This window comes from Aspergillus terreus, genomic scaffold (genome assembly GCF_000149615.1).
Source record: "Aspergillus terreus NIH2624 scaffold_5 genomic scaffold, whole genome shotgun sequence".
NCBI classification, from domain to species: domain Eukaryota; kingdom Fungi; phylum Ascomycota; class Eurotiomycetes; order Eurotiales; family Aspergillaceae; genus Aspergillus; species Aspergillus terreus.
In genome coordinates, this window is record NT_165928.1 from 1845471 (window position 1) to 1868443 (window position 22973).

Below are 22973 nucleotides of genomic sequence, written 5' to 3' on the forward strand. Positions count from 1 at the left end.
CTCTCTCTATGTAGTCCCACCGGGAACCCCCACTCTATCTCGCAGAAACGCAACAATATCCTCAATCTCGTCCGGCACGCGATACCAATGCCCGAGTCCCTCATACTCCTTCCAGGTAACATCCATCCCCAACGCATCCAACACCTGCACCATCTTCCTCCCCAACCTCACCGAGACCTTGGGATCCTCAACACCATGCCCCAGAAACACCGGCGTTTGCAGACCCCGCGTCGCCTGTACCTCCCTCTCAGGACCGACGACCTCCATATCACAGACATCGCGCAGATGGTTCACCACCCGAAGAACAGACGATGTCTCTTCCTCCTCATCCTCCTCCTCCTCGTCCCCAAAACAAACACCACAATCCTCATCTCCACCCCTTCCATCCTCCATGACACCCTTAATCTGCCGTTCCAGCGGCAACCACCCACTCATCCCCACAAACGCCCCCAATCTCACCCCCGCAGCAAGCACAAACGTAACAGCAGCCGCACACCCCTGACTCAGCCCGCCAACAACCACACGCTCGTACGCGTCGCCTTCATGCATTGTTGCAAGAAGGCCAGCCTCTTCATCGACAAGACGGCGCAAGAAGGCGGCCGCATCAGCTAGCCCCTCGGCCTGCAGCTCTGGGCGTTCGTTCGGGTCGTCCAGGGAGTAATTATCGAACCACTGGGGGATACGACTGCGGCGGAGGATGGTGGAGCGGCGGATTGGGGCGGTGGGGAAGATGAATTTTGTTGTTGGGAGGGAGGTTGCGAGCGTGGTGGTTGTGAGGGAGGGATCGCTGAAGACGGGGCCGGTGCTGCCGCGGCCGTGGAGGAGGATTAGGGTGTGGGTGTGTGTTGGGGATTTGGGGGGGATGGTTATTGAGGACATTTTGGGTGAGGATTGGTTTGTATATATGTAATAGGTGAGGTTGGCGGTTGTAGTTGAGGGGTTGTTGTGTTAGGTACATACGTAGTTGTATGGTGTTAGGTACTTTAGCGCCTGGATAAGATGTTCTATCTACGTTCTAAGTATATACTCGTATACTCCAGTGCGCGGCTCATATCTAGGCAAGTGTATGCAACTCTTGGATGATATTATACATACAACTATCTATACTACGTACCTAGTTGTTGATCCATGCTCCCACTCGCTGCACTCCAAACCGTCCCATAAATTGCAGCCCTGTGCTACCCATGGGAAAGTAGCTGACCAGATACCAGATCAACGCGGCGAGCTGGAACAAAGACGAGATCAGGGTCAACAAGGTCAACCGCAACTGCATCAGTCAGCATGAGTCATACAGAGCCCACCGCGCACAGCATCAGACGTCGACCGCATGTGCGAGATGATGTCACCAAGGCTAGTGCACCCTCCCGGCGCATGCAGGTCGATGCAAGATCCATTGAATGCGAGGCGTCGGTGCGACGGCCGCCCGCAGAGGAGAAATCACCCCCTGCCAATGGCGTCATGCTGCAGGCCGACAGGAAGGGAAGACAAGGCAAAACGAGCATGATCCGACTTACCCCGATCGCAAAATACAGCGTCAGCGCAATCGAGCCGAAATACGCAGCTGTGAAGGGCAGACGTGGTCCCGAGACCAGATGCTTCGCGTACACCCAGGGTCCCATGAGAACCGCCCATGAGAGCAGGAAAAGGAGCGACCCGACAGACCATCTGATTGGCAAAACCGGTTTGATTAGCCCCAGGATTCTCGAACGTCTTGGCAGGAGATGGGGAGCATGACGAGAGGCGACCCTCAGATTGGTGTGGGAGCACACACACGCCCTCAGCCACACATGACAAGCCATACACCGCCTCGTGCAGGGAGTAGGAGGATGTAAGGGGGTCGGCCAGCCCTCCGGAATGGATGGAAGCAGGCTGATCAGCCGGGAGACACTTACAAGATGGCAAACTTGCGGGGTTTCAAGGAGAGCACCGGGAAGAGGAAAAAGCAAATAAAGAAACAGACCGCTGCACCCACGTTGCAGGCGACGAAGATGAGCATCCGGTCCCATCGACTCACTAAGTAGACGTCAGCGCTAGGACCGAAGGATGTTGCAAGGTACACAAGAAGAAATCAGCAGATATACACGACAGATTTGCCACACTGGTTCCGTGCAGCCCGACCAGATGCAGGAACTGAGCTGCCGTCACCTGGACCGGCTGTGCAGCAAATCGACAAATCACAGTGGAGGAGCGACGGGGACTCGGTCATGAGCTGGGGACCTACAGGCAAAGAAACCATCCTCCTCTTCGCGCCGACTGGGGGCTGGGAGAGGAGCTCCGGGAGCTTCATGGGTGGGCAGTTGCACGTAACCGTCTCCACCGAAGGGATTCCACGACTGTAACCGTGATAGAAAAGGGGTGGAGGAGTTGTCGTTGGTGCGCACCGGGAGATCTGGGTCCCTCCGAGACCAGCCCAATGAGTTGACCGAGTCACGGAACGTATTCGACGCCATGATCCTATTCGTGGACGGGACGTCTGGTCTGTCTGCAGGAGGGGGCACTTGGAGGGGATGAGTAAAGGTTACGACAGGATTAGTGCCAACGGCTGGCAGCTCGGTCGAAAGCCGCCTTGGAATGTCAAGGCAGGAAAGCTCTGCAGGGACTATGCACGACGGAAACCAATATGTACGTGCAGATGATCTGCAGATGCAATAATGGAGGGGTGGGAAGGATGTGAGAGGGAAGGGGACGGTGATAGGATGGGCAGTGCGCGGGCCAGATGACTTGCGCAACCCCAGCTAGACTCCGAGGAGCTTGGGCACGGGGCAGTTTAGACCCGGCACTAGTTGGGTGGTTTGCTTCTTGGAGGCGTTGATTCGATAAGCTTGTGATCGCCCTCTAGGGCGATAGGATTCACTCGGCGCAAGGAAGTAGCGGGCCTCGCGATAATGGACCGTCCGGTATGTCTGTTGGGCGTAGGTTGGTTCAAACGGTCTATCCAGTACCCGACCCAGCTGCACGGGAACGAATGAACGGGAGTCCCAAGAGACCGGAGGAATGCGAGAGGCGGTTGTCTGGTATGGAAGGCCGGAAGGACAGGCAAATCGAGGAGAAGGACCTCCACCGACAAGGTAGGGAGAGATGCGGAGAATGGAGAGGGGGAGGGCTGCAAGACGATGACGGAGTTATCGACGGCGTAACGTCAGAGAGAGGCAGTTCTTCAAACAAAAACCAGCTCTACCACAGAATCAGCCACTGTCATCTGACCCAGACATGGAGGAGGGCGTCAAGCCCGTGGAGGGAGGGGGGAGAGTGCGCAGGAGGCGGCAATCATCCTCATCCATCGCGGGTTTGGCGAGGGGAAAGGAGAGACATACATGGTGCTAAGACGTCGGGATTCTTTCCTGGAGAATGATTAGAGTGGTAAGGATAGTGGAGACGGGATGGTGGTGTGGGCAGCAGGCGGCTCCTTGACCAGAGGGAGAGAGTGTGTGTGTGTGAGAGGGAGCATCAACACCGCAACCTCGTCGGCCGGACGTTGAGGAAGTTCGGGGCGCAAATGGGCCCACTGGCCAATCACAGCCTCGGATGGGCGCTGCGGGACCCGGGGAAGGGTGCTAGACCGGATAGGGCGAAAGTCACTCCGCTCTGATGTAACATCCGCCAATAAGGACCTGCAGTCTGACCCCCCTAGGCAGAATCGATGCAAATGATTGGCTGCCGGGCATATCACAGTCCATCTTGCGCCGTTTCCCAATCAGGAAATCACCCTCCTTTGTTTCCCCCAAAGGCATGGAAGATCTTCCTCCAAACGTCCGGAGTCTAGGTAGTTCACGACGCTGCCTAATGTTTCTCTTAGCGCTGTTTCCGCTGGACGGTGGAAGTACATGCCACAGTTACCGCCTAGCCTCCAAGAATGAGACGACCCTTCCAACATCTCCAAGGCTTCATCGGACAGAAATAGATCCTAACATGCCTCAACCTTCCGTCGGATTTCATGGTAGTTGCGCAGTTTTGTGACGATTGTTCACGGGTATCGCGCTACCTCACAGCTAAGTTTAGCCGGTGGCGATCGGAGTAGCTCAGCCCAGTCGATCTTCGCTAAAGTAGCGGTCGATGCAGAGTCTAGTTACTAAACTCGCTATGCGAAGACACCATCGATAGCGTGCAGAACTTACTTGCCTAGTACTAACCAGAAATCAGTACACCGTCAGAACCCGATCAAAGACATGTTACGTAGAGAGTTACAGGCTATGTATTAAGAGTTCCCCTCCATCCATCCCCGTTTTGGCACCACTGCTGAAACGATCGTCCACCCAGCAGCCAGTAGGAGTACATAACGAGCATCGGCTACTTGATTGCCCACCCTTAAATCATGATTGAGATTCCACCGGGGTATGATGACGGATAAGATTCCCATCTGATATCCGACCCTCCCGCTAGACCCCCCTGTCTCCTGTCTCCTCCATCCCCACCGGGAATTTGCTCGGCTTTTCCCCAAACATGGGGTCATTGCATTAGGGCCGGAAAGGATGATAAGCGATGCACGCGATATCCAACCCCTCCCTCCATCCAGGAAATTTCCCGCATTGGGATAAAGGAACAATAAACCACTCCGATCGAATAGCTCCTTGCAGTCGCCCGTGGGTCGATACCAATCGGCCATGTTCTCCGAACCTTGACGGGACGGCACGGGGCCACGGGAGCCAAAGTGCACCAGAGGCATGCCTTCATTCCACTTGGGTTGGATTCTGAGATTCAGGATAGAGATGCCTCCCGCTGCTGACGTTTGGCTGGCCAAGTCTCATATCTTCAATCGGAATATCTAATAACTAGTAATGATATTCGGTACCTGTACCTGGTACTTGTACTTGCCCCTTGGGCCCTATCAGGTACCTAGGTAGTAGGTATCAGTACCCCGTAGACACCCAAAGTTTCTCTTCAACAATCAATCTCGACTAATCGTGCTGAAGACTCCGGGTGACTGGTTGACAGCATTCCTCCTGATGGGTATCTCCGAGAATTCCTCTGATAGCTGGATACGACGCCCCCACATTCCTGAGATGATGTAGTATTTGGAATCACTGACCATGCGGAGGGTGTGAACCATTAAATTAATCCAAACTCAAGCAAACAAGAAATTCATATCAGATACCGGCAACGGCAAATGCCTAGGGAACCCTAACCTCGCTCGGGCGAAAGTTCCCTGCGATAGCTACACCCTCCCCTTCCGCCTATCACATCTCCACTGCGGGTGCCCTCTGGACTTCTGCTCGGGAAGCGACAGGATCTCCAACCTGCACGGTGTCACGGACCGCCGTCCGAGTGTGTCAGCACAAACGCTCGGACGATCGTGGCGCACCAGAGAGTTGGATTCGTCTCTCGGGGTTCCAAGGTAAGCGTTTGCAATACGCTTCCACGGCGGCTTCTGCGCCCCCTCCTCGTGCGGTCTCTACGCGTATGCTTCCCTATAATGATTCCTCGTATAGGGTGGGATTCGACGCGACGGCTCCGTATGGCGACGTTTCCTCCCCGGACGATCCGGTGGCAGTCGCTCCATCCATGATCTGAGGCTTCCCGGGGGGACTAAACGAAGATCATTTCCCGTCTCCATCCCTTCCACATGGGGGCGGTCCCACGATCATCCAGGCATTCCATTCCCTCGATACCCGCGCTTCTATGTAGGGCATAGGCAGTGATCGGGACGCGGAGGCGTGTCGAGGGGGTGATGTCATGTCTGTGCTGACGAGCCTTCAGCTCCAGAGGGATATCATTCCCTGACGCAGTGATTGAGCCGACTCCGCAGTGGGTACGAATAGTAACTAATCCTCAGCATAATTAATGGGGGAAATATTATATCGGGGCCTATTATGTGCCTTCGCCATCCGTCTCACGTTCGCAGGTCATTCAGCCTGACACAGTGATCAAGGTCAGGTATGTTTGGACTTTGCCCGAACCGGCCATCTGATACATTGCTGGAGTGACATCCTCCAGCTGCCACACGTTCGGTACGTCAACCCGAGGAATCAGAGGCCCAGAGGGAGAGCCTGGATGATCAGGCTAGGAAGCGAAGAATACAACGGGACTCGCGTCGCGTCATTAATGTCAGTCTTGATTCTTTCGAGAACATGTCGACCTGGCGACATTGGCAAAAGGCCCAGGGCTCCGAATAGTTACCTAGGGCAAAAACAATTTTTGGAAAATCCTCATAGGCTGACGCCCTGTGAGTCATGACTCTCTCTCCCTTTGAACGTGACAAATATAGTAGTACCTGGCTGTTCATGGGATTGTGATGCGAAGGTATTCACTCCCATCCGGATTGTACAACCCTCCTTGGACGAAAGACTATCTGACCTTCTCCTACACCATACACCCATCCACCCGGCATCCAACCACACCCTCATCCACCCCCCTCCCCCTTTTTCTTTTTTTTTTTTTTTTTTTCCTGTTCTGATGGATTCCTAGGGAGGGATCGAAGTTATCTTCATCGGCACTCATACCCTCCATGTTACTCACATAGCTCTGGCGCTTGTCTGCCGGATCGCCACCGGTTTCTATTTTCTTAGATTCCTGTCGCATTTGATTGCCTGCTCCACACCCTCTTCATATTTTCTTTTTCTCTTTTTGGTAGAAAATATTTTAGATATCGTCATAATCATTTTTCTTTCTTTTCTTTTTTATTTAGTCAAGAAACACTAATCAAACCCAAGCGTAATCGACAGTAGAAATCCTGTTAAGCCTCGTCGATTTGAGGATCGACGCCCTGCATGACCATTACTGTGATATATCAAATGAGAGCCTGCGAAGAACGCCTCGGAGCTCTTTAAAGTCTCCCTCCCCTCGTCACTCTGACCTGCATCTGGTTTCCTCTGCCTTTTATTTGATTGTCCCTGTTCGATCCATCGCAGACTCCATCGACTCTTGTTTAACCAGGTCGGGATATCCCTTGTGCATCTCTGTATCTGGCGTCCGTGATTGCGCAACCTCCGCAGACTCCGCTGGAATCTCTCTGCCTCATGCTTCCTTTTCTGAACGGCAGCCTGGAGTGAGATTGTGTTGGACTTCACCTCCAGGAGCTCGAGCCCCCTTCTCGTCTCAGCGCCGTATTGAATCGAGCGAGGCGTATTATCCTGGTATGTAAGTAACCCGTTCCCCTCTTCTGCTCTCTCGTGTCTTATTCTTCTTCTGCCTCTTCCTCTTGATCCTTTCTGTTATCTCGTTGCCTGCGTCTGTCCTTCCCCGTCTTTCCGTTCCTTGTCCAGCCTTCCGCCTGTCTGCGGATAAGCGAGGCTCTTGGCCAAGTGGATGGTTACGTTCGTGGTGTTTGCTTCTTTCCGTCGCAACTGTCTTTTTGATTGGACTTGACGAACTGGAGGTTCGTCTCTGCCACGTGTGAGGCACTGCGGCTGCTTCCTAAAATGGCCTCGCTTTATACACAGGCTACAGTGTCTATCTGGATGATGACCTCGAGGCTGACTCGCCTAGGCTAACAGCTGGCTCCCGAGTCGCAAAGACGTACCGTCCTGAGAGACCACTGCGAAAGCAATCCATATTGGTGAGTACACGGTTTCTTTAACATGCGTTTCTTTTCTTGTCTTCCCTTCCATCAATCTACAAGCGTGGCCATCGAGAAGGTGGAGAATCCCTCCGCGGACATTTCACCGGAGAAACTTTGGAAGAAAGACAATGTTACCCGCGTTGGGCTCTGTGCTCCAGACATCGACGGCGGGGAAAACCCCGATCAGCTCTGCACGGAAGATAAACCGGTCGGAGGGCGCTTATTATTCGACGATCCCCTTGCCGTAAACGGCATATCTGATGAAGCGGAGAAGAGAGATCCGAGGGTGATTTCTCATCCGACGGTCTGGATGTTACCAAGGGGAGGAAGTGGAAAGCAAAGCAGGACATTCATCAGAGGAAAAGAAGAGACAGAGGCATAGAGAGGATCTACAGGGGATGAAAAGGAGGCAAAACACGCAGAGGGGATGGAGCAAACTGGATAGTGCCCGGCTTCACCGCCCTTCTGGTTCTATTCTGGGTGACTCTCCCCCACTCCGTCTTCGTGTTGTCCCTCCACATTGTCCTCTCTCTCTCACTCTCACTCTCTCGGTCTCGGTCTCTGTCTCTGTCTCTCTTGCTATTGTCTCATCCTCGCTGGCATCCATCAATCCTCGAGCAACTTCAACTCCTCTCCACTCCTCGACCGGATCTCCCGTTGGACCCGGGTTTCTGTTTCTGGCTGTCCGTCTTCCAAGCCCGGTTCGTGCTTAATCATTTGGCCTGGTTCCAGCCCCATCGCCTCCGCGGACCCGTCCCAACCCATACTATCGATCGATTTATTTCTTTGCCTCCCTCTCTTTTCGCTTATGGCCACGCATCCCTTTTCTTTGCCTCTGTTTATCTCTCTCTGCGCTCTGCGGCTTCCCCAGATTCGCGGTTACTCATAGCAATCCAGTCTTCATTGGTCCTCTCCCTCCGATCGCCAGTGGCCGGCTTTTGAGTTCCGCCCACGATACTGGCATTTTTTCCGACTTGGCCGCTTTCGACTCAGACTTTCTCATCCCCATTTCTCACCGTTGCCAGTCATCCCTCGCATCGGGACAAACTCTGCTCTTTTTGCCGTCCAATCGCCACATCCGTCTACCAAGGGGCCGTTGCTGTCCCCTGTGCTCATTACTTCATCATCTTACTGAGGTTGGTAACTCTCCGCTTGCCACGCTTTGCTGTCTCAGTCGCCCCTCTTCCCCCTGGATTCCACCCCGGCCATCACCGTCCGAGAATCGCAACGAAATCTGGGGTACTCGGAGCCTCATCTCGCGCTCGATCTATTGACTCATCTTCCTCCACAGGTGTAGCCCACCCCGCACTCTCCGATCTTGTCTACAATCTTTCATGCCTCGGCCCAACTCCGTGCCGGCTTGTTAACCTCCGAACCCTTGCACATTCCAGCGTCTCGTCTGCAGAATTGCAAGCCGATCCAAACGGAGATTGTCTCACACCGAAACCTTTATCGCCCCTCTCTCGCCCCGTCGACTTCGTCCGGATTTCGGCATACATATATATACCGAGATAGATCCCGTGGGATTTGGTATTTGGATCGTAAGGCGTTCCCTGATCTGTACCCCATTATTCCCGAAGGCCGTGGACGCTCGCCGCAATGACTGAAGCGAGTGTTTTTATCAAACACGATCCTGACGAGTTCAACAGTGATCCGAATCAGTCCATCATGTCGCACTCCGGTTACACCATGTCCAACCAGTTCGGGAACACCAACGACGGTGTGGACCCTTCCGAACTAACCATGCAGAACAGCGGATTCATGTCCTATCCGTTTGGTTCCCAGCAGAATATGTCATCCAGTTTCAACTTTGGCAATTCCGGAATTGATACCGATGAGCTGTTGGACCTGGAAATCAGTGGCCAGAACGGAATCCAGCGTGGAGACAGCATGAACTTCATGCAGGATCAACACAGTGCCGGAATCTCCATGAGTCATCCCGGCCAGATGTCGCAGATGTATTCGAACACCCCGGATGGTGCTCCCATGCACAGCCCGTTCATGCATAACAGCTTCAACTATGACCAGTTCCGCGCCATGCAACACGGACAGCCTGGCTCTCACCTGCAAAGCGGCTCCCATTTCGAACAAAGCTATATGAATTCGAAAGGCCGACCTGGCTTGCAGGCCACTGAGGGTCGTAGCCCGATGACCCCCAAGACCCCCGCCATGGGCGCTTTGACGCTGGGAACACCGGAATCGGGTAGTTTCCCGACGCAACCGATCCGTACCGGCCTCCACCATCGGCACCAGAAGACCCTTTCGAACCAGTGGGATGGTACGCCCGGAAGTGCCCAGTCTTATGGCGTGGAATCTCCTATCTCGTCCCCTCCCCATGCGCACCATGCCGGGATTTCGGAGATCCTCAAATCTGGAAAGCATGCTTCCTTGCCCGCGAAGGTTGATACCCACATGCCAGGTTCTGCCCAGGATTTGGAGTCTCAAGAAGCCAAGCGACGCCGTCGCCGGGCCTCCCACAACCTCGTGGAGCGCAGGCGACGTGACAATATCAACGAACGTATCCAGGATCTGTCGCATCTGGTCCCTCAACACCGCCTCGAGGATGACAAAGTTCGGAAGCAACTGGTCAACAACACTGCCATGTCCACCGGATCGAGCTCCAACCCTGCCACATCTCTTCTGGCCGGTGGGAATGGTCGTCGCGCTACTGCTGGTAACATCACCATGGGCCTTCCTATCGAGGAAAAGGAGAAAGGACCGAACAAGGGCGACATCTTGAACGGTGCGGTGGGATGGATGAGGGATCTGATGTGGGCGCTGCACGTCAAGATCCAGCAGGAGTCGGAGCTTGCGGAGTTGATCTCCAGTCTCGGTGGCACGTGGCCATTTGAACAGACCGAAGAAGAGAAGCGCATGCGGACGGAGATTCTCGATGCGCTGGAGAAGAATGATCCCAACACTTTCGCTTACAGCCGAGCTCCGGGAAGTGGACTGCGCGTTCCCAAGCACACGAACTTGGCCGGTGAACCCGTCTCCAACAACGGCACCTTGAGCCCGCAGAGCCTTAGCCCACCATTCAACGGGGGCAACACGAACAACGGCAGTACTGGACAGGCGCAGTACTGGAGCAGCTCCGGTCACGCGGGGATGAGCTTCAAGGAAGAAGATGAATATGCCATGGAGATGAACTAGATTCTCCAGTGAAGCTCCGTGACTGTTTCTCAGAGCATGTCATGACCTATTGCATACAACGGCGTCAAACGGAGGGATGGCACGGTTGACCGGCGTACGCGGAAGTCTTGACATCGGACTAATTGGATGTTGCTGCTTACATGGGGTTTTTATCCTTTGACTTGTTTTGTCGTCTTTTCTTATTAATACCTTTATTCTTGTCTTTGCTTGATGCAATTCTTCCCTGGATCGGACTTGATACACTACATATGTTCTTTCCGCATAATGATGCCTGAGACCGATTGTTTCATTGCTATTTGTTGAGTGTGTTTTTGCGATGGTTAGTTATTGATTTGTTTTGGGCTGTGCTTTTGCCGGCTGAGAACTGTTCTACATTGTGGATTCTACATCGATACCCTTGTTTTGTTTTTAATTCGCTTCTGCCTTTCGTGTATCTTTCTATTAACCATACGGCATACGACGTTGCGTACTCGATTGAATTTTTTTTGATCTCATTGTGTAGACGTAAGGCTGTACGAATGGATTCCGCGTCTAACATGAATCTATTTGCAACGACAACAGCAACAACAAAACCACTGGCCACCCGCTTACTCACCGCGCATCTTGCGGAAGAAATCCATGACACCGGTGAAGACGACCAGCAGGATACCACCACCAGGACCCAGCCGCAGCACCTTAGGCATGAAGCCCTTGTACAGGGCGCTGAAGCCCTCCTCCTTCATGACGGTACCGACAGCCGGCCAGGCCCAGTTGTACTTGGGCGTCTGTCCGGGGACCTTGGGGCTGTTCTGGATGCGCGACTTGACGACATCCATGGGGGTGTTGAGGATGGTACCGGCGGTACCACCGATCGTACCGGCGATGAGGTCGTTGCGGGTCTGCTGGGCCTTGTTGCCGGGCTCGGCGGCGGGCAGCTGCGCGCGCACCTGGAAGATGCAGCCGAAGTAGCCGCTGTTCCAGAGGATGTGGCGCCACAGCGTGGACTCGAGGCCGTTGTACAGCGCGAGGGGACCCTCCGAGGCCACGATCTTCTTCACCACGTCCAGCATGCCGTTGTACTTGCCCGCCGACGCGCGGTCCTGCAGCCGGATCTTGACCAGCTCGAAGGGGACCACCACGAACGACTCGGTCGCGCCGGCCGTCGCGCCCGTCAGCACCGCCAGACTCTGCGTCTGCTTCTCCACGCCGAACAGGCCCCGGTAGAACGCGCCCCAGCTGTCGTTCGCGGCGAACTTGGTCGCGCGCTTCGGCGCCTCCATGAGGATGGGGGCGGTGATGCCGCGGTAGAGCCGGGAGGCGCTGTGTTGCGTCTGTTATTATGGGGCTCGACGGGGAGAGGGGAAGGAGGATGCGTACCCCTCGTTCTTGACGATCTTGCGCAGGCAGTCGAACATGCCATTGTAGTAGTCCTCACCGGCGGTGGCGACGCCCTTCTGGAGTTGTCTGCGGGCGTTAGCGGGGAAGGTGGTCGCGTGGAGGGGCGGTTGGCGACTTACACGCGGGTCTTGACGACGTCCAATGGGTACCTGGGTCGTTAGAATGGGTGAAGTCAGTGGATTGAGAGAGGGAACGGATCGTACATGACCAGAATCTGGAGATTCGGTGTTAGCTGAGTCAATGCGTGGGCTGATACGGGGGACGTACCTCGGACACACCGGCCACCGCACCAGCGGCGAACTGGTAGATGAAGGGGAGGGGCTTCTGCTGCTGTTGTTGCTGAGACATGATGCAATGGAAGCAGGGAATTGACGGGAATTGAGGCGGAGGAGGAGAGGAGAGGGAGAGTGAAGCGAAGGAATGCAGGATGGAGATAATGTGATGATTAAGCCCGGCGTCGGAGCCGCTCGGTGACCGGCTAAACCCAAACTGGCGGGGATAAACTCTTCCCCCACGGGGCTTTTCCTTTTTGCTTCACCACAACTTCATGGGTGGTCGACACTGATAATCTTGCTATTTCTTCGAGAAACCTCATAATCAGTCCCTTCGAGAGAAGTTTATCCAGTTTGTTTGCTCAAGCCGTCCCTCATCAGATGGTTCCGGAATCATGAATGTTTAGCATCGCCAGCAACCTTCTAACAAAGAGTTGATTGAAGTCGTATCTGGAATTTGTTGGGGTCCTTCTGTAGTACACTTATTCTTTTCGGCCAGCTTTTCTGTATCCAAACCTGGGTACGGCTAGTAGTAGACTGTACTAGGTACCCTTGGATCGTGTCCCTGAGAATGATAACATCAGGGGCTTCAAGATCGGCGACTGCAAATCTGTTGAGTACATACGTGATTTTCCCTCCCCAGAAATACCAATCTAAAGTGGTTTCGGGTGATATACTACCTATGTAATGGCGTCGCAATATCTGGAAAACAGTTGCGGTCCATCTAGCTGTCCTTTGCTATCTTCTTCTAGTGCTCTTTGCTATTTTCTTCCACTGTTCTTTGCTTATAAAACGGGGGGCAGCACTCGTGTCAAGTGATATCCTCATGGGATACTTTGGGAGGGCATCAGCGGTAACACGAATGTCACGCTGGGAACTTTCGCCCTTTTTTGTCAACCCTTCCTTGAGAAGAGCCCAGTCAGTCTCAAGGTTTTTGGCCGGTAAGAAGGACCAATTCTCTGGCTCCCCAAGCTCGGGCAGTCCGCCGTTATCGAACTCCAGCCCATCCACTCTTCGCTTGCCATCTGAGGTGTTCATCGTCTCAGGAATATCTCCCAAAGATTCCAAATCATAATGCTGCTGAGGATCTCTGGAGTTTCGCGCATCCGTGCTGGTTCTGTCGTCACGCGAACTTTCCGTCTCGCCTTGCACGTCATCAAGACTGTCCTGTACATATGACAACGAGAGAAAAGCTAGTGACTTGAGATGCTGTGCGATATGCTCTGAAAGCTGCTTATATGGTCTTTCGCTCACATAAGGCACGAGGGCCTCCGGTACACAGTCGCAGAGAGGACATATAAATGGATCCCTAATGGCCACTCTCCGGTTGCGTCTTGCTCGACCCTGGAGCTGGGATTTCGAGAGCGTCTCACCATGTTCGGCTTTTAAATGAGTGAGAAATGGCTCCTTTTCGTCAAACTCTAATGCGTCGCTATGGCCTATGTCACAGTACCACTTCTCGGTGTGAACCTGTTGGGTCCAAGTCATGGTATGTCGTGTCTGCATATGTTCCGCCCATTCTCGCTGGCGTACAAAGAAGCGAAGCGGCTCTTTGCATTCTTCTGAGAGGCAAATGTATGGTTCGAGGTCGTGATCAACATGAGCCCTACCCATCATGATTAAACACAACAGTATCCAATGATGGTCTGCCACTTACCACCAAGACTCTTTTGTCAACTCTTCTTTTTCCAGTGGTTCAGAACAGATTGGGCATGAGATGAACTTCTCTCCTAGCCGTGGCTGTGGCTTAGGAGGATAGTAGAAAGATGTCTCTTGAGCCTCTTGGACTGTCGAACCTCTGCTAATAATAGACGCAGTTGGCTTCTTACTCCGGGAAACTTTAGACGCCGAGACACGCGAAGGCAGAGTTTCAACTGTGGTAGGCGCCTGCTGGCTTCTATGCTTCTGATCATGAAATACGTTCGTTCCTTGGTCTTGCAGCTCGCCAGCTTCTCCGCCTATTATCGTCGCTGCAGGCTCCCCGAAGGCGTCTCGTTGATACGCAAGCTTGTCGTTGTGTTTCTTTAAATATCGAAATGATATCCCACGAACGTGTATGGAGGCACCGATCTGGTCGCAGAGGCTTTTCTGCGCGTGCGGAAACCTCTTGCGGACGAGCAAACCGCACAATGACTCTTCTCGTCCAGCAGAGACTGTAAAACCCTGCGATCGATGACTTTGTCGCCCTGACCGACGTATCGAAGCTCCTAAGACAATAAGTCTATCGATGGCTGCGGCTGCCGCGCTCAGACCTGGCTGCGCTATGTCCGGTATGTCGGTCTCGTCGCTTTGACTACCAGTCGTCGAAGCGTCATTCGTGCTGGCCTCTGGAGTGCTTTCAGATTCTGCACCTCTATTAGTATACGATAAGCCTATACAGCGAGAGATATCAGCCACCTACCCCACTGTAGATTTCTGCGCACCATGTCAAGCAACTCGATGACCATGTCTTTTATGTCTGGATGTGGATCCAGCCGAGCATCCAGAGATGCTCGTTGTGCTGCAAAAACCCCAACATACCTTGCCCAGAGGCTGAAGCGCCCCCTCAACTCTTCAATAAGCAGGAGGCTTTCCCTCTCATTCTTGGCTCTCTCCAGGATGTGATCAAGAAGGTTGGAACACAAGCCTGCGGAAGCATAGATCGTGTCCTCGTCGTGATCGGTGGCAGCCATTGTCGAGCATTGGTGTGAAAAGGTACCGCGGATATGTTGGTCTCAAGGAAAGAAGGAGACAAGGCTGAGCAAAACAAAACATCAATAAGCGCCGCTTACCCCGCTCAGGTTCTTCTCTTTGTATCAGAGATCAAAGCAACGCTGCTTTCACCGAGTCGGTCCTAGATCTCACCTGGACAAGATGAGACTGTGCGACGATGAGAAGGGCTATGCGCAACTCTTCCTCACAGTTCTGCCCTTTTTCATAAGAGCCCTCCCTCCTTCGAGCGCCTCCGCCTCCCATCCATATCACGACTCTATCTCACGCCGACAGGAGACATTGAAGAACTCTGTTACCCTTCTGCGATTTGAGCTCAGAGAGATGCAAAACGTCTTGACGGAGTCATACAGTGCATGTGACCTCTCCCCACAGGAATTTGAGACCGCGCGAGATGCATTGGAAGACGTTTTGTATTTGCTGGAGGACTTGGTGGACGAGTCGATTCGCAAATATCAAGGTAGCGAGCCCCTTCCCACACAAGGTAGTCACCCTTTGAGTTGTTTATAACCTTCAGTCTTCAGCAGACCGAGCGCATACATGCGGTTTCCCCAAACTCATGGCCCTGGAAGGCGTTTGCCTTCCCGATCTGCATTCATCGAGTCGCCCTGATCAGCGTCCACCTTGGATATCGTTTGGGACAGCCGCTGCCCAGTACCGTCTGATATGCAGCCAGGCACAGCGGTTTAATGAGACGATAAGGCGTATTTTTGATTCACCAATGGTCGACCCAGAATCACAAAGACGACCTCTCTACCAACAGGACGCGTATACTCCATGGGATGATGATGTGGCGATGAACGAGTTGGCACAGGCAAAACGCGTGTCTGACATCGCAAAGGCCTTGTTAAGACTATTGGCCAAGGAACTTCAGTCCTGCCAGCCACCTCACTCAGCTCATATCCATCTTAGCGGATTCAGTCAGCCCGAAATTGATACTCTGATCTCACTATGTAGCCACAATGGCTCAGTGAGATGGCATCGCGTCTCCTGGAGCAATCAGAGTCACAAGGATCTTCCAAGAATGGGATTGGAAGATCGGAGGCAAAACATTTGTACAATTCTGAAGCGGTCCTGCAAATTCAAAAGGCACCTGCGCATTCAAGTATCCCATGATGGCTCATGGCATCCAATAGACGCTCCAGGCGGTCGCCTGAAAGACATTGCTATGGCTCCAACCCTGAAGTTAGAGGAGCTGCTCCATGCAAAGGGTGGATCAAGATCTTCTTCTATCAGGTTGTTGAAGAAGGATAGGCTAATCTTAGCCAAATCAATCACGAGATCCTTGTTTTATCTCATTGGGAGTCCGCTTTTGTCGGAGGTGTGGAAAACTGAGGCCATCTACGTCGCCCAACCTCATGACCCACGGACCGATATTTACAAACCTTACGTTGTACGAGAGATCACCAAAGAGATGATGCTGAAAGAGATCGGGGGCTCAGCATTTGTGCTTCATCTAGCAGTCATCCTCTGGGAGTTGTTATTCGGCCGAAGAATTGTAATTTTACCAGAAGACGAAGAGCATGATGGCGAGGATGAGAACATATCACTGTTCAACGCCCTCGGCCGTGAAGAGTGCGATTTACGGGAATCTTGTATCGAGAAACCTTTCCTGGACATCATAGCCAACTGTCTTGATCTCTACCCCGAGAATGAGTTGGATGATCAGGAGTTGCGAAGCAAGGTGTACTGGAACATTTTGAAGCCGCTCCAGACCTATGTTGAGGCTTACCAGCCTGATATACCAGCAGCAAGTGCCTATCACACAGCCTCTCGACTATCTCAGAAGTACGAGGACAAAACAACGAGGGAGAGTTCTCGAACACGCACCTCGTTACTTGGACCATCTGCAGCACACGATCCTTATCCCTCCATCAAGAGCAAGGTGCACTTTATCAACAAGCGCTTGGCTTATTGTGGCGATGCCCACAAGATCAATTGGACGCCAAGAGACCTTCGGTCCTTATCAGAGGAGCCTGGACCCGATGCCAATGGGAGGTTTCCGCCTTATGTGTTGCCTCAGATGCTATCCAGTGAAACAACCTCGACTCCGTCTCTAAGGCGTCTCAAGCATGATGACTACAGGATTGGCATAGTATGCGCGCTTGCCAAGGAGCACCTAGCAGTTCGGTCACTCTTCGATGAGAAACACCAGCATCTCGAGATTCCTCTAGGAGATACAAATCAATATGCCTTGGGTCGCCTGGCTCATCACAATGTTGTTACTGCCTGTCTGCCGGCGGGAAACTACGGCACAAGCCCCGCGGCTCAGATCATGACCAACATGAAAAGGACCTTTACTTCAGTGGAACACTACCTTTTAGTGGGGATTGGCGGCGGAGTGCCAACCAAAGAAAATGATATACGCCTTGGAGATGTGGTGGTGAGCCTTCCAGAAGGAGGTTTTCCGGGAGTCATCCAGTACGACCGTGGGAAGGATGTCGAAAACGGCGACTTCGAACAAACTGGTGCTTTACCACCTCCTCCACATGCATTACTGAATGTCATAAGCGACCTGCGATCTGATCCGGATCTCCCTTCTGACCCTCTGCAACCGCATATCAAGAGAATATCAGACCTTCGGCCGGAGTACGGACACCCAGGAGCAGGGAAGGACAAGCTTTTACAAGTTGAGGCTGTCTCTTTAAATGGTTCAACTCAGAAAAACGATGGGTGGCATAATAGTCACGCAGTCGAAATCAGGAGTCAGCCAAAGATCCACTACGGGTTGATCGCATCAGGAAACCAAGTCAAAAAGAATCCGGCGTCGAGAGACCGCCTGGGTCAGAAATACAATGCGCTTTGCGTCGAGATGGAGGCGGCTGGGATAGCGAGTGTTACCCAGTGCCTTGTCATCCGGGGCATATGTGACTATGCAGACTCGGACAAGAACAAAGTCTGGCAGGAGTATGCGTCTGCTACTGCTGCAGCTTATGCTAAGCTGCTTCTCTCCAATCTGAGACGTCAAGCCTGATGCTTCCGATCAGTCGGCACTCCGCCTAGTTTAGACCGCAACCAGGCCAATATGACTTGAACAACGACCTGCCGCGCGCCTCCGTGGGATAACCATACACCTCTGCAGTTGCAGGGGTGTCACTAGATTGGAGTACTGGTTGCAGCATATCCCTCCAAAGATTCGGGAGAAGGAGAGTATCAGCACGCAAGGTATCTTATCGACAATTGGATTTTTTTGCACCTGTTTGGTAAGTCAAAGATACCATCATGTTATTTTTGTGACGCAACAAGGTTGTTTTCGGCTTGTGAGGCTTGAGAATGCATTAAGAAAGCTGGAACAGGGAGAAGTGTTTACTGTACATAGCGGGTGTTATCATTTTGCTGAAGCAATGCACATGACCCCTTTAATGTTTAGTTGTGTACAACGTTAGTTGGCTGACAGTTCAAGTGCTGGCTTCAGAATCTATCTACCCAAAATGAAGCTACATTAACAGCGACATCACCATCGCTATCACCAGTGTTCCCACCAGACCCGTCGGACTCATCCGACTACCCGAATTCCCCGGCGCCTCCTTGGCCACAGTCCCCGTCGCCGTCGCCGTCGCGACCGCAGTGCAACTCGACCCGCACGCATAGCCCGTCGGACAACACCCCCCTCCAACGGTATCAGCGCAGCTGAACCATCCACTCGCGCAGCGCGCACTCCCCATCCCAACAGGCGGGGCCGTCGTCTCCGCCGGAACAACGATCGTGCGGCCGTCCGTCGTCATCGTCGTCGACGAGGTCGTCGGACACGACGTCGTGTCGCAGTCGCGTCCGGTCCGACAGCATCCACCATGGTACACGGCCGAACAGGCATAGAATCCGATCGGACAGATATCTCCAGTAGTCTGCGAGGTTGTCGCAGTGGACAGGCTCGTGGGCCGGGCGGGAGGGACCAGATCACCTGTGGATGTGGACGTAGATGTAGAGGTGCGACTGGTCGTACTCGTCGTGCTGGTCGCGCTTGTTGGGTTGGATGTGGGTGTTGTAGCGGTGATGGTGGACGTCACTACCGTTGAATGCATGGTGATTGTCACCGTGTACACCCGTGCGCCTATCTTCGTTAGCAACTTCAAATGTACACAATCTCCGGAGGAAAAGATGAGGAGGGAAGACATACAACCACCAGTAACGCACTCATACCCCGGAATACAACACCCGCCCCCCAACGCCGCCGCACACTGCGTATACCCCGCTTGACAGCTCCCCACAGACCCAGAACAGCTCTGACCCTGCGGACAACACCCGACATCCCCGGACCCCGTGTCCGCGACCAACTGGCACGTTTCGCCCGCGCCGCAGCAGCTCCCGGGACGGTTGATCGCGGTGCAGGCGTGCGTATCCCCTGGACACTGGAAGTCGCGCCGAAATATCGACGATAGAAGGCTTCTGCCTTGGGGTGTCTGCGGGACGGCTGGGCTGTAGGTGTTGACTCGGGGTTGGAGGTCTGTTTGCTTTTTTTCAGTGGAGCCTGAGGGTTGGTCCGTAGGGCTTGTGGTGTTGGCAGATGCTGTATCGGCAAAGTGCCAGTAGTCGAGGAAGAATTTCTCGCCCTCGTCCGGGGTCATTTTGTGGACGCCGTGGATTTTTTGGGTGAGGAGTTGGGCTTGGATGGCGGCATTGCGGTGGAGGGATTCTTCGATAGTGTCATTGTTGAGGGCGGAGACTGTGAGGAGTAATGAGGATCCGAGGATTGTTGGGAGATGCATGGTGGAGGGGATATCTAAGGATGATAGTGGTATGTTCTGGGCGAGAGAATGAAGATATTCTCTTCGGGCGTAAATATAGAGGCTGAGGGGCAAAATGGGTGGCTGGGATGTAGCAGCCTATCGGTGGCTCCATCTAAGCTTGATTCATGTCTAAATTATAGATATAGGCAACGATGAAGATAAAGATAAAGGTATAAATGTAATATATACATGTTATCTGGTCGTTATTTAAATAGTCAGTAATCGTGATGTTGGATTAGGGTTATTTAAGCTCAGATTAACCTCACTACGCGCACTACTAGAATTCCAGACCCCGATTAGACCCCAAGACAACCACATTCCCCATGTAGGACAGACCATTCCTGTACCTCTAGAGTACACAACTAAGAAGCCTGAAACGCCTCCGGTGTATAAACCACCCCCATCACATCCGCCGCCCACCAAACGACACACTCCACCACAAACTCAACCGAACACTTGATCGCATGCAGCCGACACAGCCCGATAAACGTCTTCCCCCTCACAAACCGATAAACCCCCTGTCCGACGCCCTCCATCCGAACCAACCGCATCCTCCCGTCAACGAAATCGCGCATCTTGGCTCTGCGCCGCCCCGTCGCGTCAGGCAGGATCGTCGCCTCCGCGTCGTCCAAGAAGCGCGCCTCGACGAGCGTCAACGCGATCGTCGCAGGCATCAACACGAACACGCGGATTAGCACCCACTGGAACAGCGTGCCGACCTCGCCGAAGGCGAAGAGATGCGGGACAAGGCCGTCGTGCGCGGCGGAGTTGACTGACGGGTGCGGGAAGAGGAGGGTGCTGGAGCGGTTGACGGCGTGGGGGAGATGCAGCATGGCTGACCTTGCGGTGGCGCGGACGAGGGTTGGGATGAGCAGGGCGGACCAGCGCTGTGGGTTGTGTGTGAGCGGAACGAACGTGTTGGATCGTGCGCAGATGGTCGCGTGTGTCCAGGTTAGGTGGAGCTCGGCGAGGAGGACGCGGGCGAGAATGTCGATGAGAGCGGCGGCGAAGATGGAAGGGCCGGTGAGGAGGTGTAGTGTTGCTGTGAAGAGGTACAGGCAGACGTGGTAGAGGATGCTGATGCTGAGGCCGCGGAAAAACATGTGGGCGCCGCCGGTGGCGCGGAGGAAGGCGAAGGTCTTGAGAGGGCTGTCGGTGATGCGTGAGCCGTGGCTGTGGTCCTTCTGGTGCTCGGTGTCGCTGTAGCGGGACGCGGTGGGCGTGCCTTCGCCTTCGAGGATGAGCATGGTTGCGAAGACGTGGCCCACGGTGTAGTTGATCTGTGGTGGTTAGAGGGGATGGACAGAGCGATGGGGTACAACGTACTAGACTGTTGGGGATGGCGCAGATGAGAGGAACGAGCAGGTAGGAGATCGGCTCGTTGGACTCCTTGCAGTTGGTCTGGAAGGTCTGGAACTCGACGTAGAGCGGTTCATCGCCGTTCGGGGCGCTGAGACGAACGAGGAAACGCAGGATGAGGAAGAATATGGCAACAGGGAGGTCGTTGAGATGCATGATGAGGCTGTCGGAATGGTGGAGGAGAGGAAGCGGGGGTTGTTTATGGTGTTTATATGCTGTTGGACAGAGTGAATGACAGGACTGACGTAAATCGGTATATTCCGCGTGCTTACTCTACAAAGCAAAGTGAAAACATTCAGCATCGTTCGTACCATTGGATCAGTACATTGTTTCGAACACGCTCGCTTCATCAGCCTTGAACAATCACTTCAGCTAAGTGCTGGTAGGAAGACACTGAGCATAGTACGGATTTAGCGTCGTGCAAGTAGCCGAAGCCACGCACGCCGTCGGCCCTGTCCATCCCGTTCCACCACACTGACCATATACTGTCTGCGACCCTCCGGCACCAGCCGTGGTCGTCGTTGTGGTCCTGCTAGTCGTGGAGGCGGACGTCGTTGTGACAAGAGTCGTAGACGAAGTCGTCGTGGCCTTGCTGGTCGTCGTCGCCGTGGTTCCACCTGTAGCACCAGGGGCTGTTGCAGTGCCAGTAGCCCTGATGGCCGAGCTGGACTGTACAACCGATACGGCTTGAGGGATGGGCGTCGGTCCTGGGACAATATAGTTCAGCGAGTTGTAGATGTTGACCAGAATGCCCGGGTCGGTAGGAGAGTACAGCGCCGTGCCGAGCACGCCAGACGGCTTCACGGTGCCCGACCCAGTAATTTGCAGGTTGAAGCACTGCGGGTAGTTCTGGGCGCCGTTCGCACTGCCGGCGCCGTGGAGGGCGATCAGCTCGTGCCGGAGCACATAGTTCCCCGGCGCGATGCTCGAGGGAATTTCGACCAGCCAGGTGTTGTTGTTGGCGATCAGCTGATCGTCTCCCCAAATGCCTGGTGGAGTTGTGTCATCCACCAGGCCGACGCCGTCGATCTTGAAGAACTTCAGCGTCGTCTTGTCCACGGTCTCGCAGGAGCCCCCGCAGTCGGCCAGGTAGTCGAGGACCGGACCGTGATGGCTTTCCGGCCAGGTGTTCCACTGGAGGCTGATCCTGTCGCCTGCGGCCACCTGGATGTGGCCCTGGCCGTTGAGAGCGTTCAGATGGCAGATGATGTCGGATGTGCCAAAAGCATCTGGAGCGATGAACCCGTTGGCAGTATTCGGGGTCCGCCAAGCAGCCACCAGAGGTGGATTGGAGTTGTAGGGGTCACTGTCAATGTTCCAACCTCTGTAGTAGACTCCGTTGATCACGATGTTGGTTACATGACCGTGAGCGGCGACCTGGGTGGCTAGGAGGCCCCCGAGGAGGATGGCAGATTGCAAGGTGTGCATCTTGACTGATGGACTGTTCGTATGATAAAGGGATACTTTGATCAAGCAAGACGTCTCTTTTATATGTTGGCATGCCGTACCTTCGGAGACCTTTACCAGAAAAGAAACGGCAACACCTGGAGCGGGTAAGGTCTAGAAGCAAACATGGCGCACCCATATAAAGAACTTGTGCATATAAAAAGTACTATGAAAATATCTCCAAGTCCAGACCATCAACAAGTGGTCAGAAAGACGCCACCAGCGCGTGAAGGCATATTGACCTAGCCCCGACTTCACAGGCCAAGGTGTGTCTCTGTATAAAGTTTAGCATAAATCCACCACTCGCAGACGTCATACAGACCTGACGCGTGACGAGCTGCAGCGGAGTTCATTTAGAATGCGAGAGCATGAAGAACCGTTGATTAGCATGGAAGAAGGTGGAAGAATGGCTTCGCGCCACTCTTTCCGCAGAGC

General features: G+C 53.7%; 10 protein-coding genes across 10 annotated transcripts; 4 read left to right on the forward strand and 6 right to left on the reverse strand.

Moving 5' to 3' along the window:
• Window positions 1-6: 6 nt before the first annotated feature.
• ATEG_04201 (alpha/beta hydrolase) lies at window positions 7-879 on the reverse strand (the record flags this gene model as incomplete). Its single annotated transcript, XM_001213379.1, has 1 exon — window positions 7-879. One exon carries the CDS (start codon window positions 877-879, stop codon window positions 7-9), a length of 873 nt encoding a protein of 290 aa, XP_001213379.1.
• Window positions 880-1281: 402 nt separating this feature from the next.
• ATEG_04202 (uncharacterized protein) lies at window positions 1282-1822 on the forward strand (the record flags this gene model as incomplete). Its single annotated transcript, XM_001213380.1, has 2 exons — window positions 1282-1612; window positions 1692-1822. The coding sequence occupies 2 exons, from the start codon at window positions 1282-1284 to the stop codon at window positions 1820-1822; spliced, it is 462 nt and encodes a 153-aa protein (XP_001213380.1).
• A 5692-nt stretch (window positions 1823-7514) lies between these two features.
• On the forward strand, window positions 7515-7877 carry ATEG_04203 (uncharacterized protein; the record flags this gene model as incomplete). Its single annotated transcript, XM_001213381.1, has 1 exon — window positions 7515-7877. One exon carries the CDS (start codon window positions 7515-7517, stop codon window positions 7875-7877), a length of 363 nt encoding a protein of 120 aa, XP_001213381.1.
• A 1217-nt stretch (window positions 7878-9094) lies between these two features.
• On the forward strand, window positions 9095-10648 carry ATEG_04204 (basic helix-loop-helix domain-containing protein; the record flags this gene model as incomplete). Its single annotated transcript, XM_001213382.1, has 1 exon — window positions 9095-10648. One exon carries the CDS (start codon window positions 9095-9097, stop codon window positions 10646-10648), a length of 1554 nt encoding a protein of 517 aa, XP_001213382.1.
• A 587-nt stretch (window positions 10649-11235) lies between these two features.
• Window positions 11236-12373, reverse strand: ATEG_04205 (putative mitochondrial 2-oxodicarboxylate carrier protein; the record flags this gene model as incomplete). The annotated part of the gene is made up of 3 exons (XM_001213383.1): window positions 11236-11947; window positions 12005-12174; window positions 12293-12373. 3 exons carry the CDS (start codon window positions 12371-12373, stop codon window positions 11236-11238), a joined length of 963 nt encoding a protein of 320 aa, XP_001213383.1.
• Window positions 12374-13035: 662 nt separating this feature from the next.
• On the reverse strand, window positions 13036-14969 carry ATEG_04206 (uncharacterized protein; the record flags this gene model as incomplete). Its single annotated transcript, XM_001213384.1, has 3 exons — window positions 13036-13903; window positions 13955-14642; window positions 14699-14969. 3 exons carry the CDS (start codon window positions 14967-14969, stop codon window positions 13036-13038), a joined length of 1827 nt encoding a protein of 608 aa, XP_001213384.1.
• A 758-nt stretch (window positions 14970-15727) lies between these two features.
• On the forward strand, window positions 15728-17980 carry ATEG_04207 (5'-methylthioadenosine/S-adenosylhomocysteine nucleosidase family protein; the record flags this gene model as incomplete). The annotated part of the gene is made up of 1 exon (XM_001213385.1): window positions 15728-17980. The coding sequence occupies one exon, from the start codon at window positions 15728-15730 to the stop codon at window positions 17978-17980; it is 2253 nt and encodes a 750-aa protein (XP_001213385.1).
• Window positions 17981-18903: 923 nt separating this feature from the next.
• ATEG_04208 (putative GPI anchored protein) lies at window positions 18904-19571 on the reverse strand (the record flags this gene model as incomplete). Its single annotated transcript, XM_001213386.1, has 2 exons — window positions 18904-19057; window positions 19147-19571. The coding sequence occupies 2 exons, from the start codon at window positions 19569-19571 to the stop codon at window positions 18904-18906; spliced, it is 579 nt and encodes a 192-aa protein (XP_001213386.1).
• Window positions 19572-20095: 524 nt separating this feature from the next.
• Window positions 20096-21248, reverse strand: ATEG_04209 (uncharacterized protein; the record flags this gene model as incomplete). The annotated part of the gene is made up of 2 exons (XM_001213387.1): window positions 20096-21013; window positions 21060-21248. 2 exons carry the CDS (start codon window positions 21246-21248, stop codon window positions 20096-20098), a joined length of 1107 nt encoding a protein of 368 aa, XP_001213387.1.
• Window positions 21249-21464: 216 nt separating this feature from the next.
• On the reverse strand, window positions 21465-22520 carry ATEG_04210 (putative endo-1,4-beta-glucanase; the record flags this gene model as incomplete). Its single annotated transcript, XM_001213388.1, has 1 exon — window positions 21465-22520. One exon carries the CDS (start codon window positions 22518-22520, stop codon window positions 21465-21467), a length of 1056 nt encoding a protein of 351 aa, XP_001213388.1.
• Between the last annotated feature and the right edge of the window lie 453 nt (window positions 22521-22973).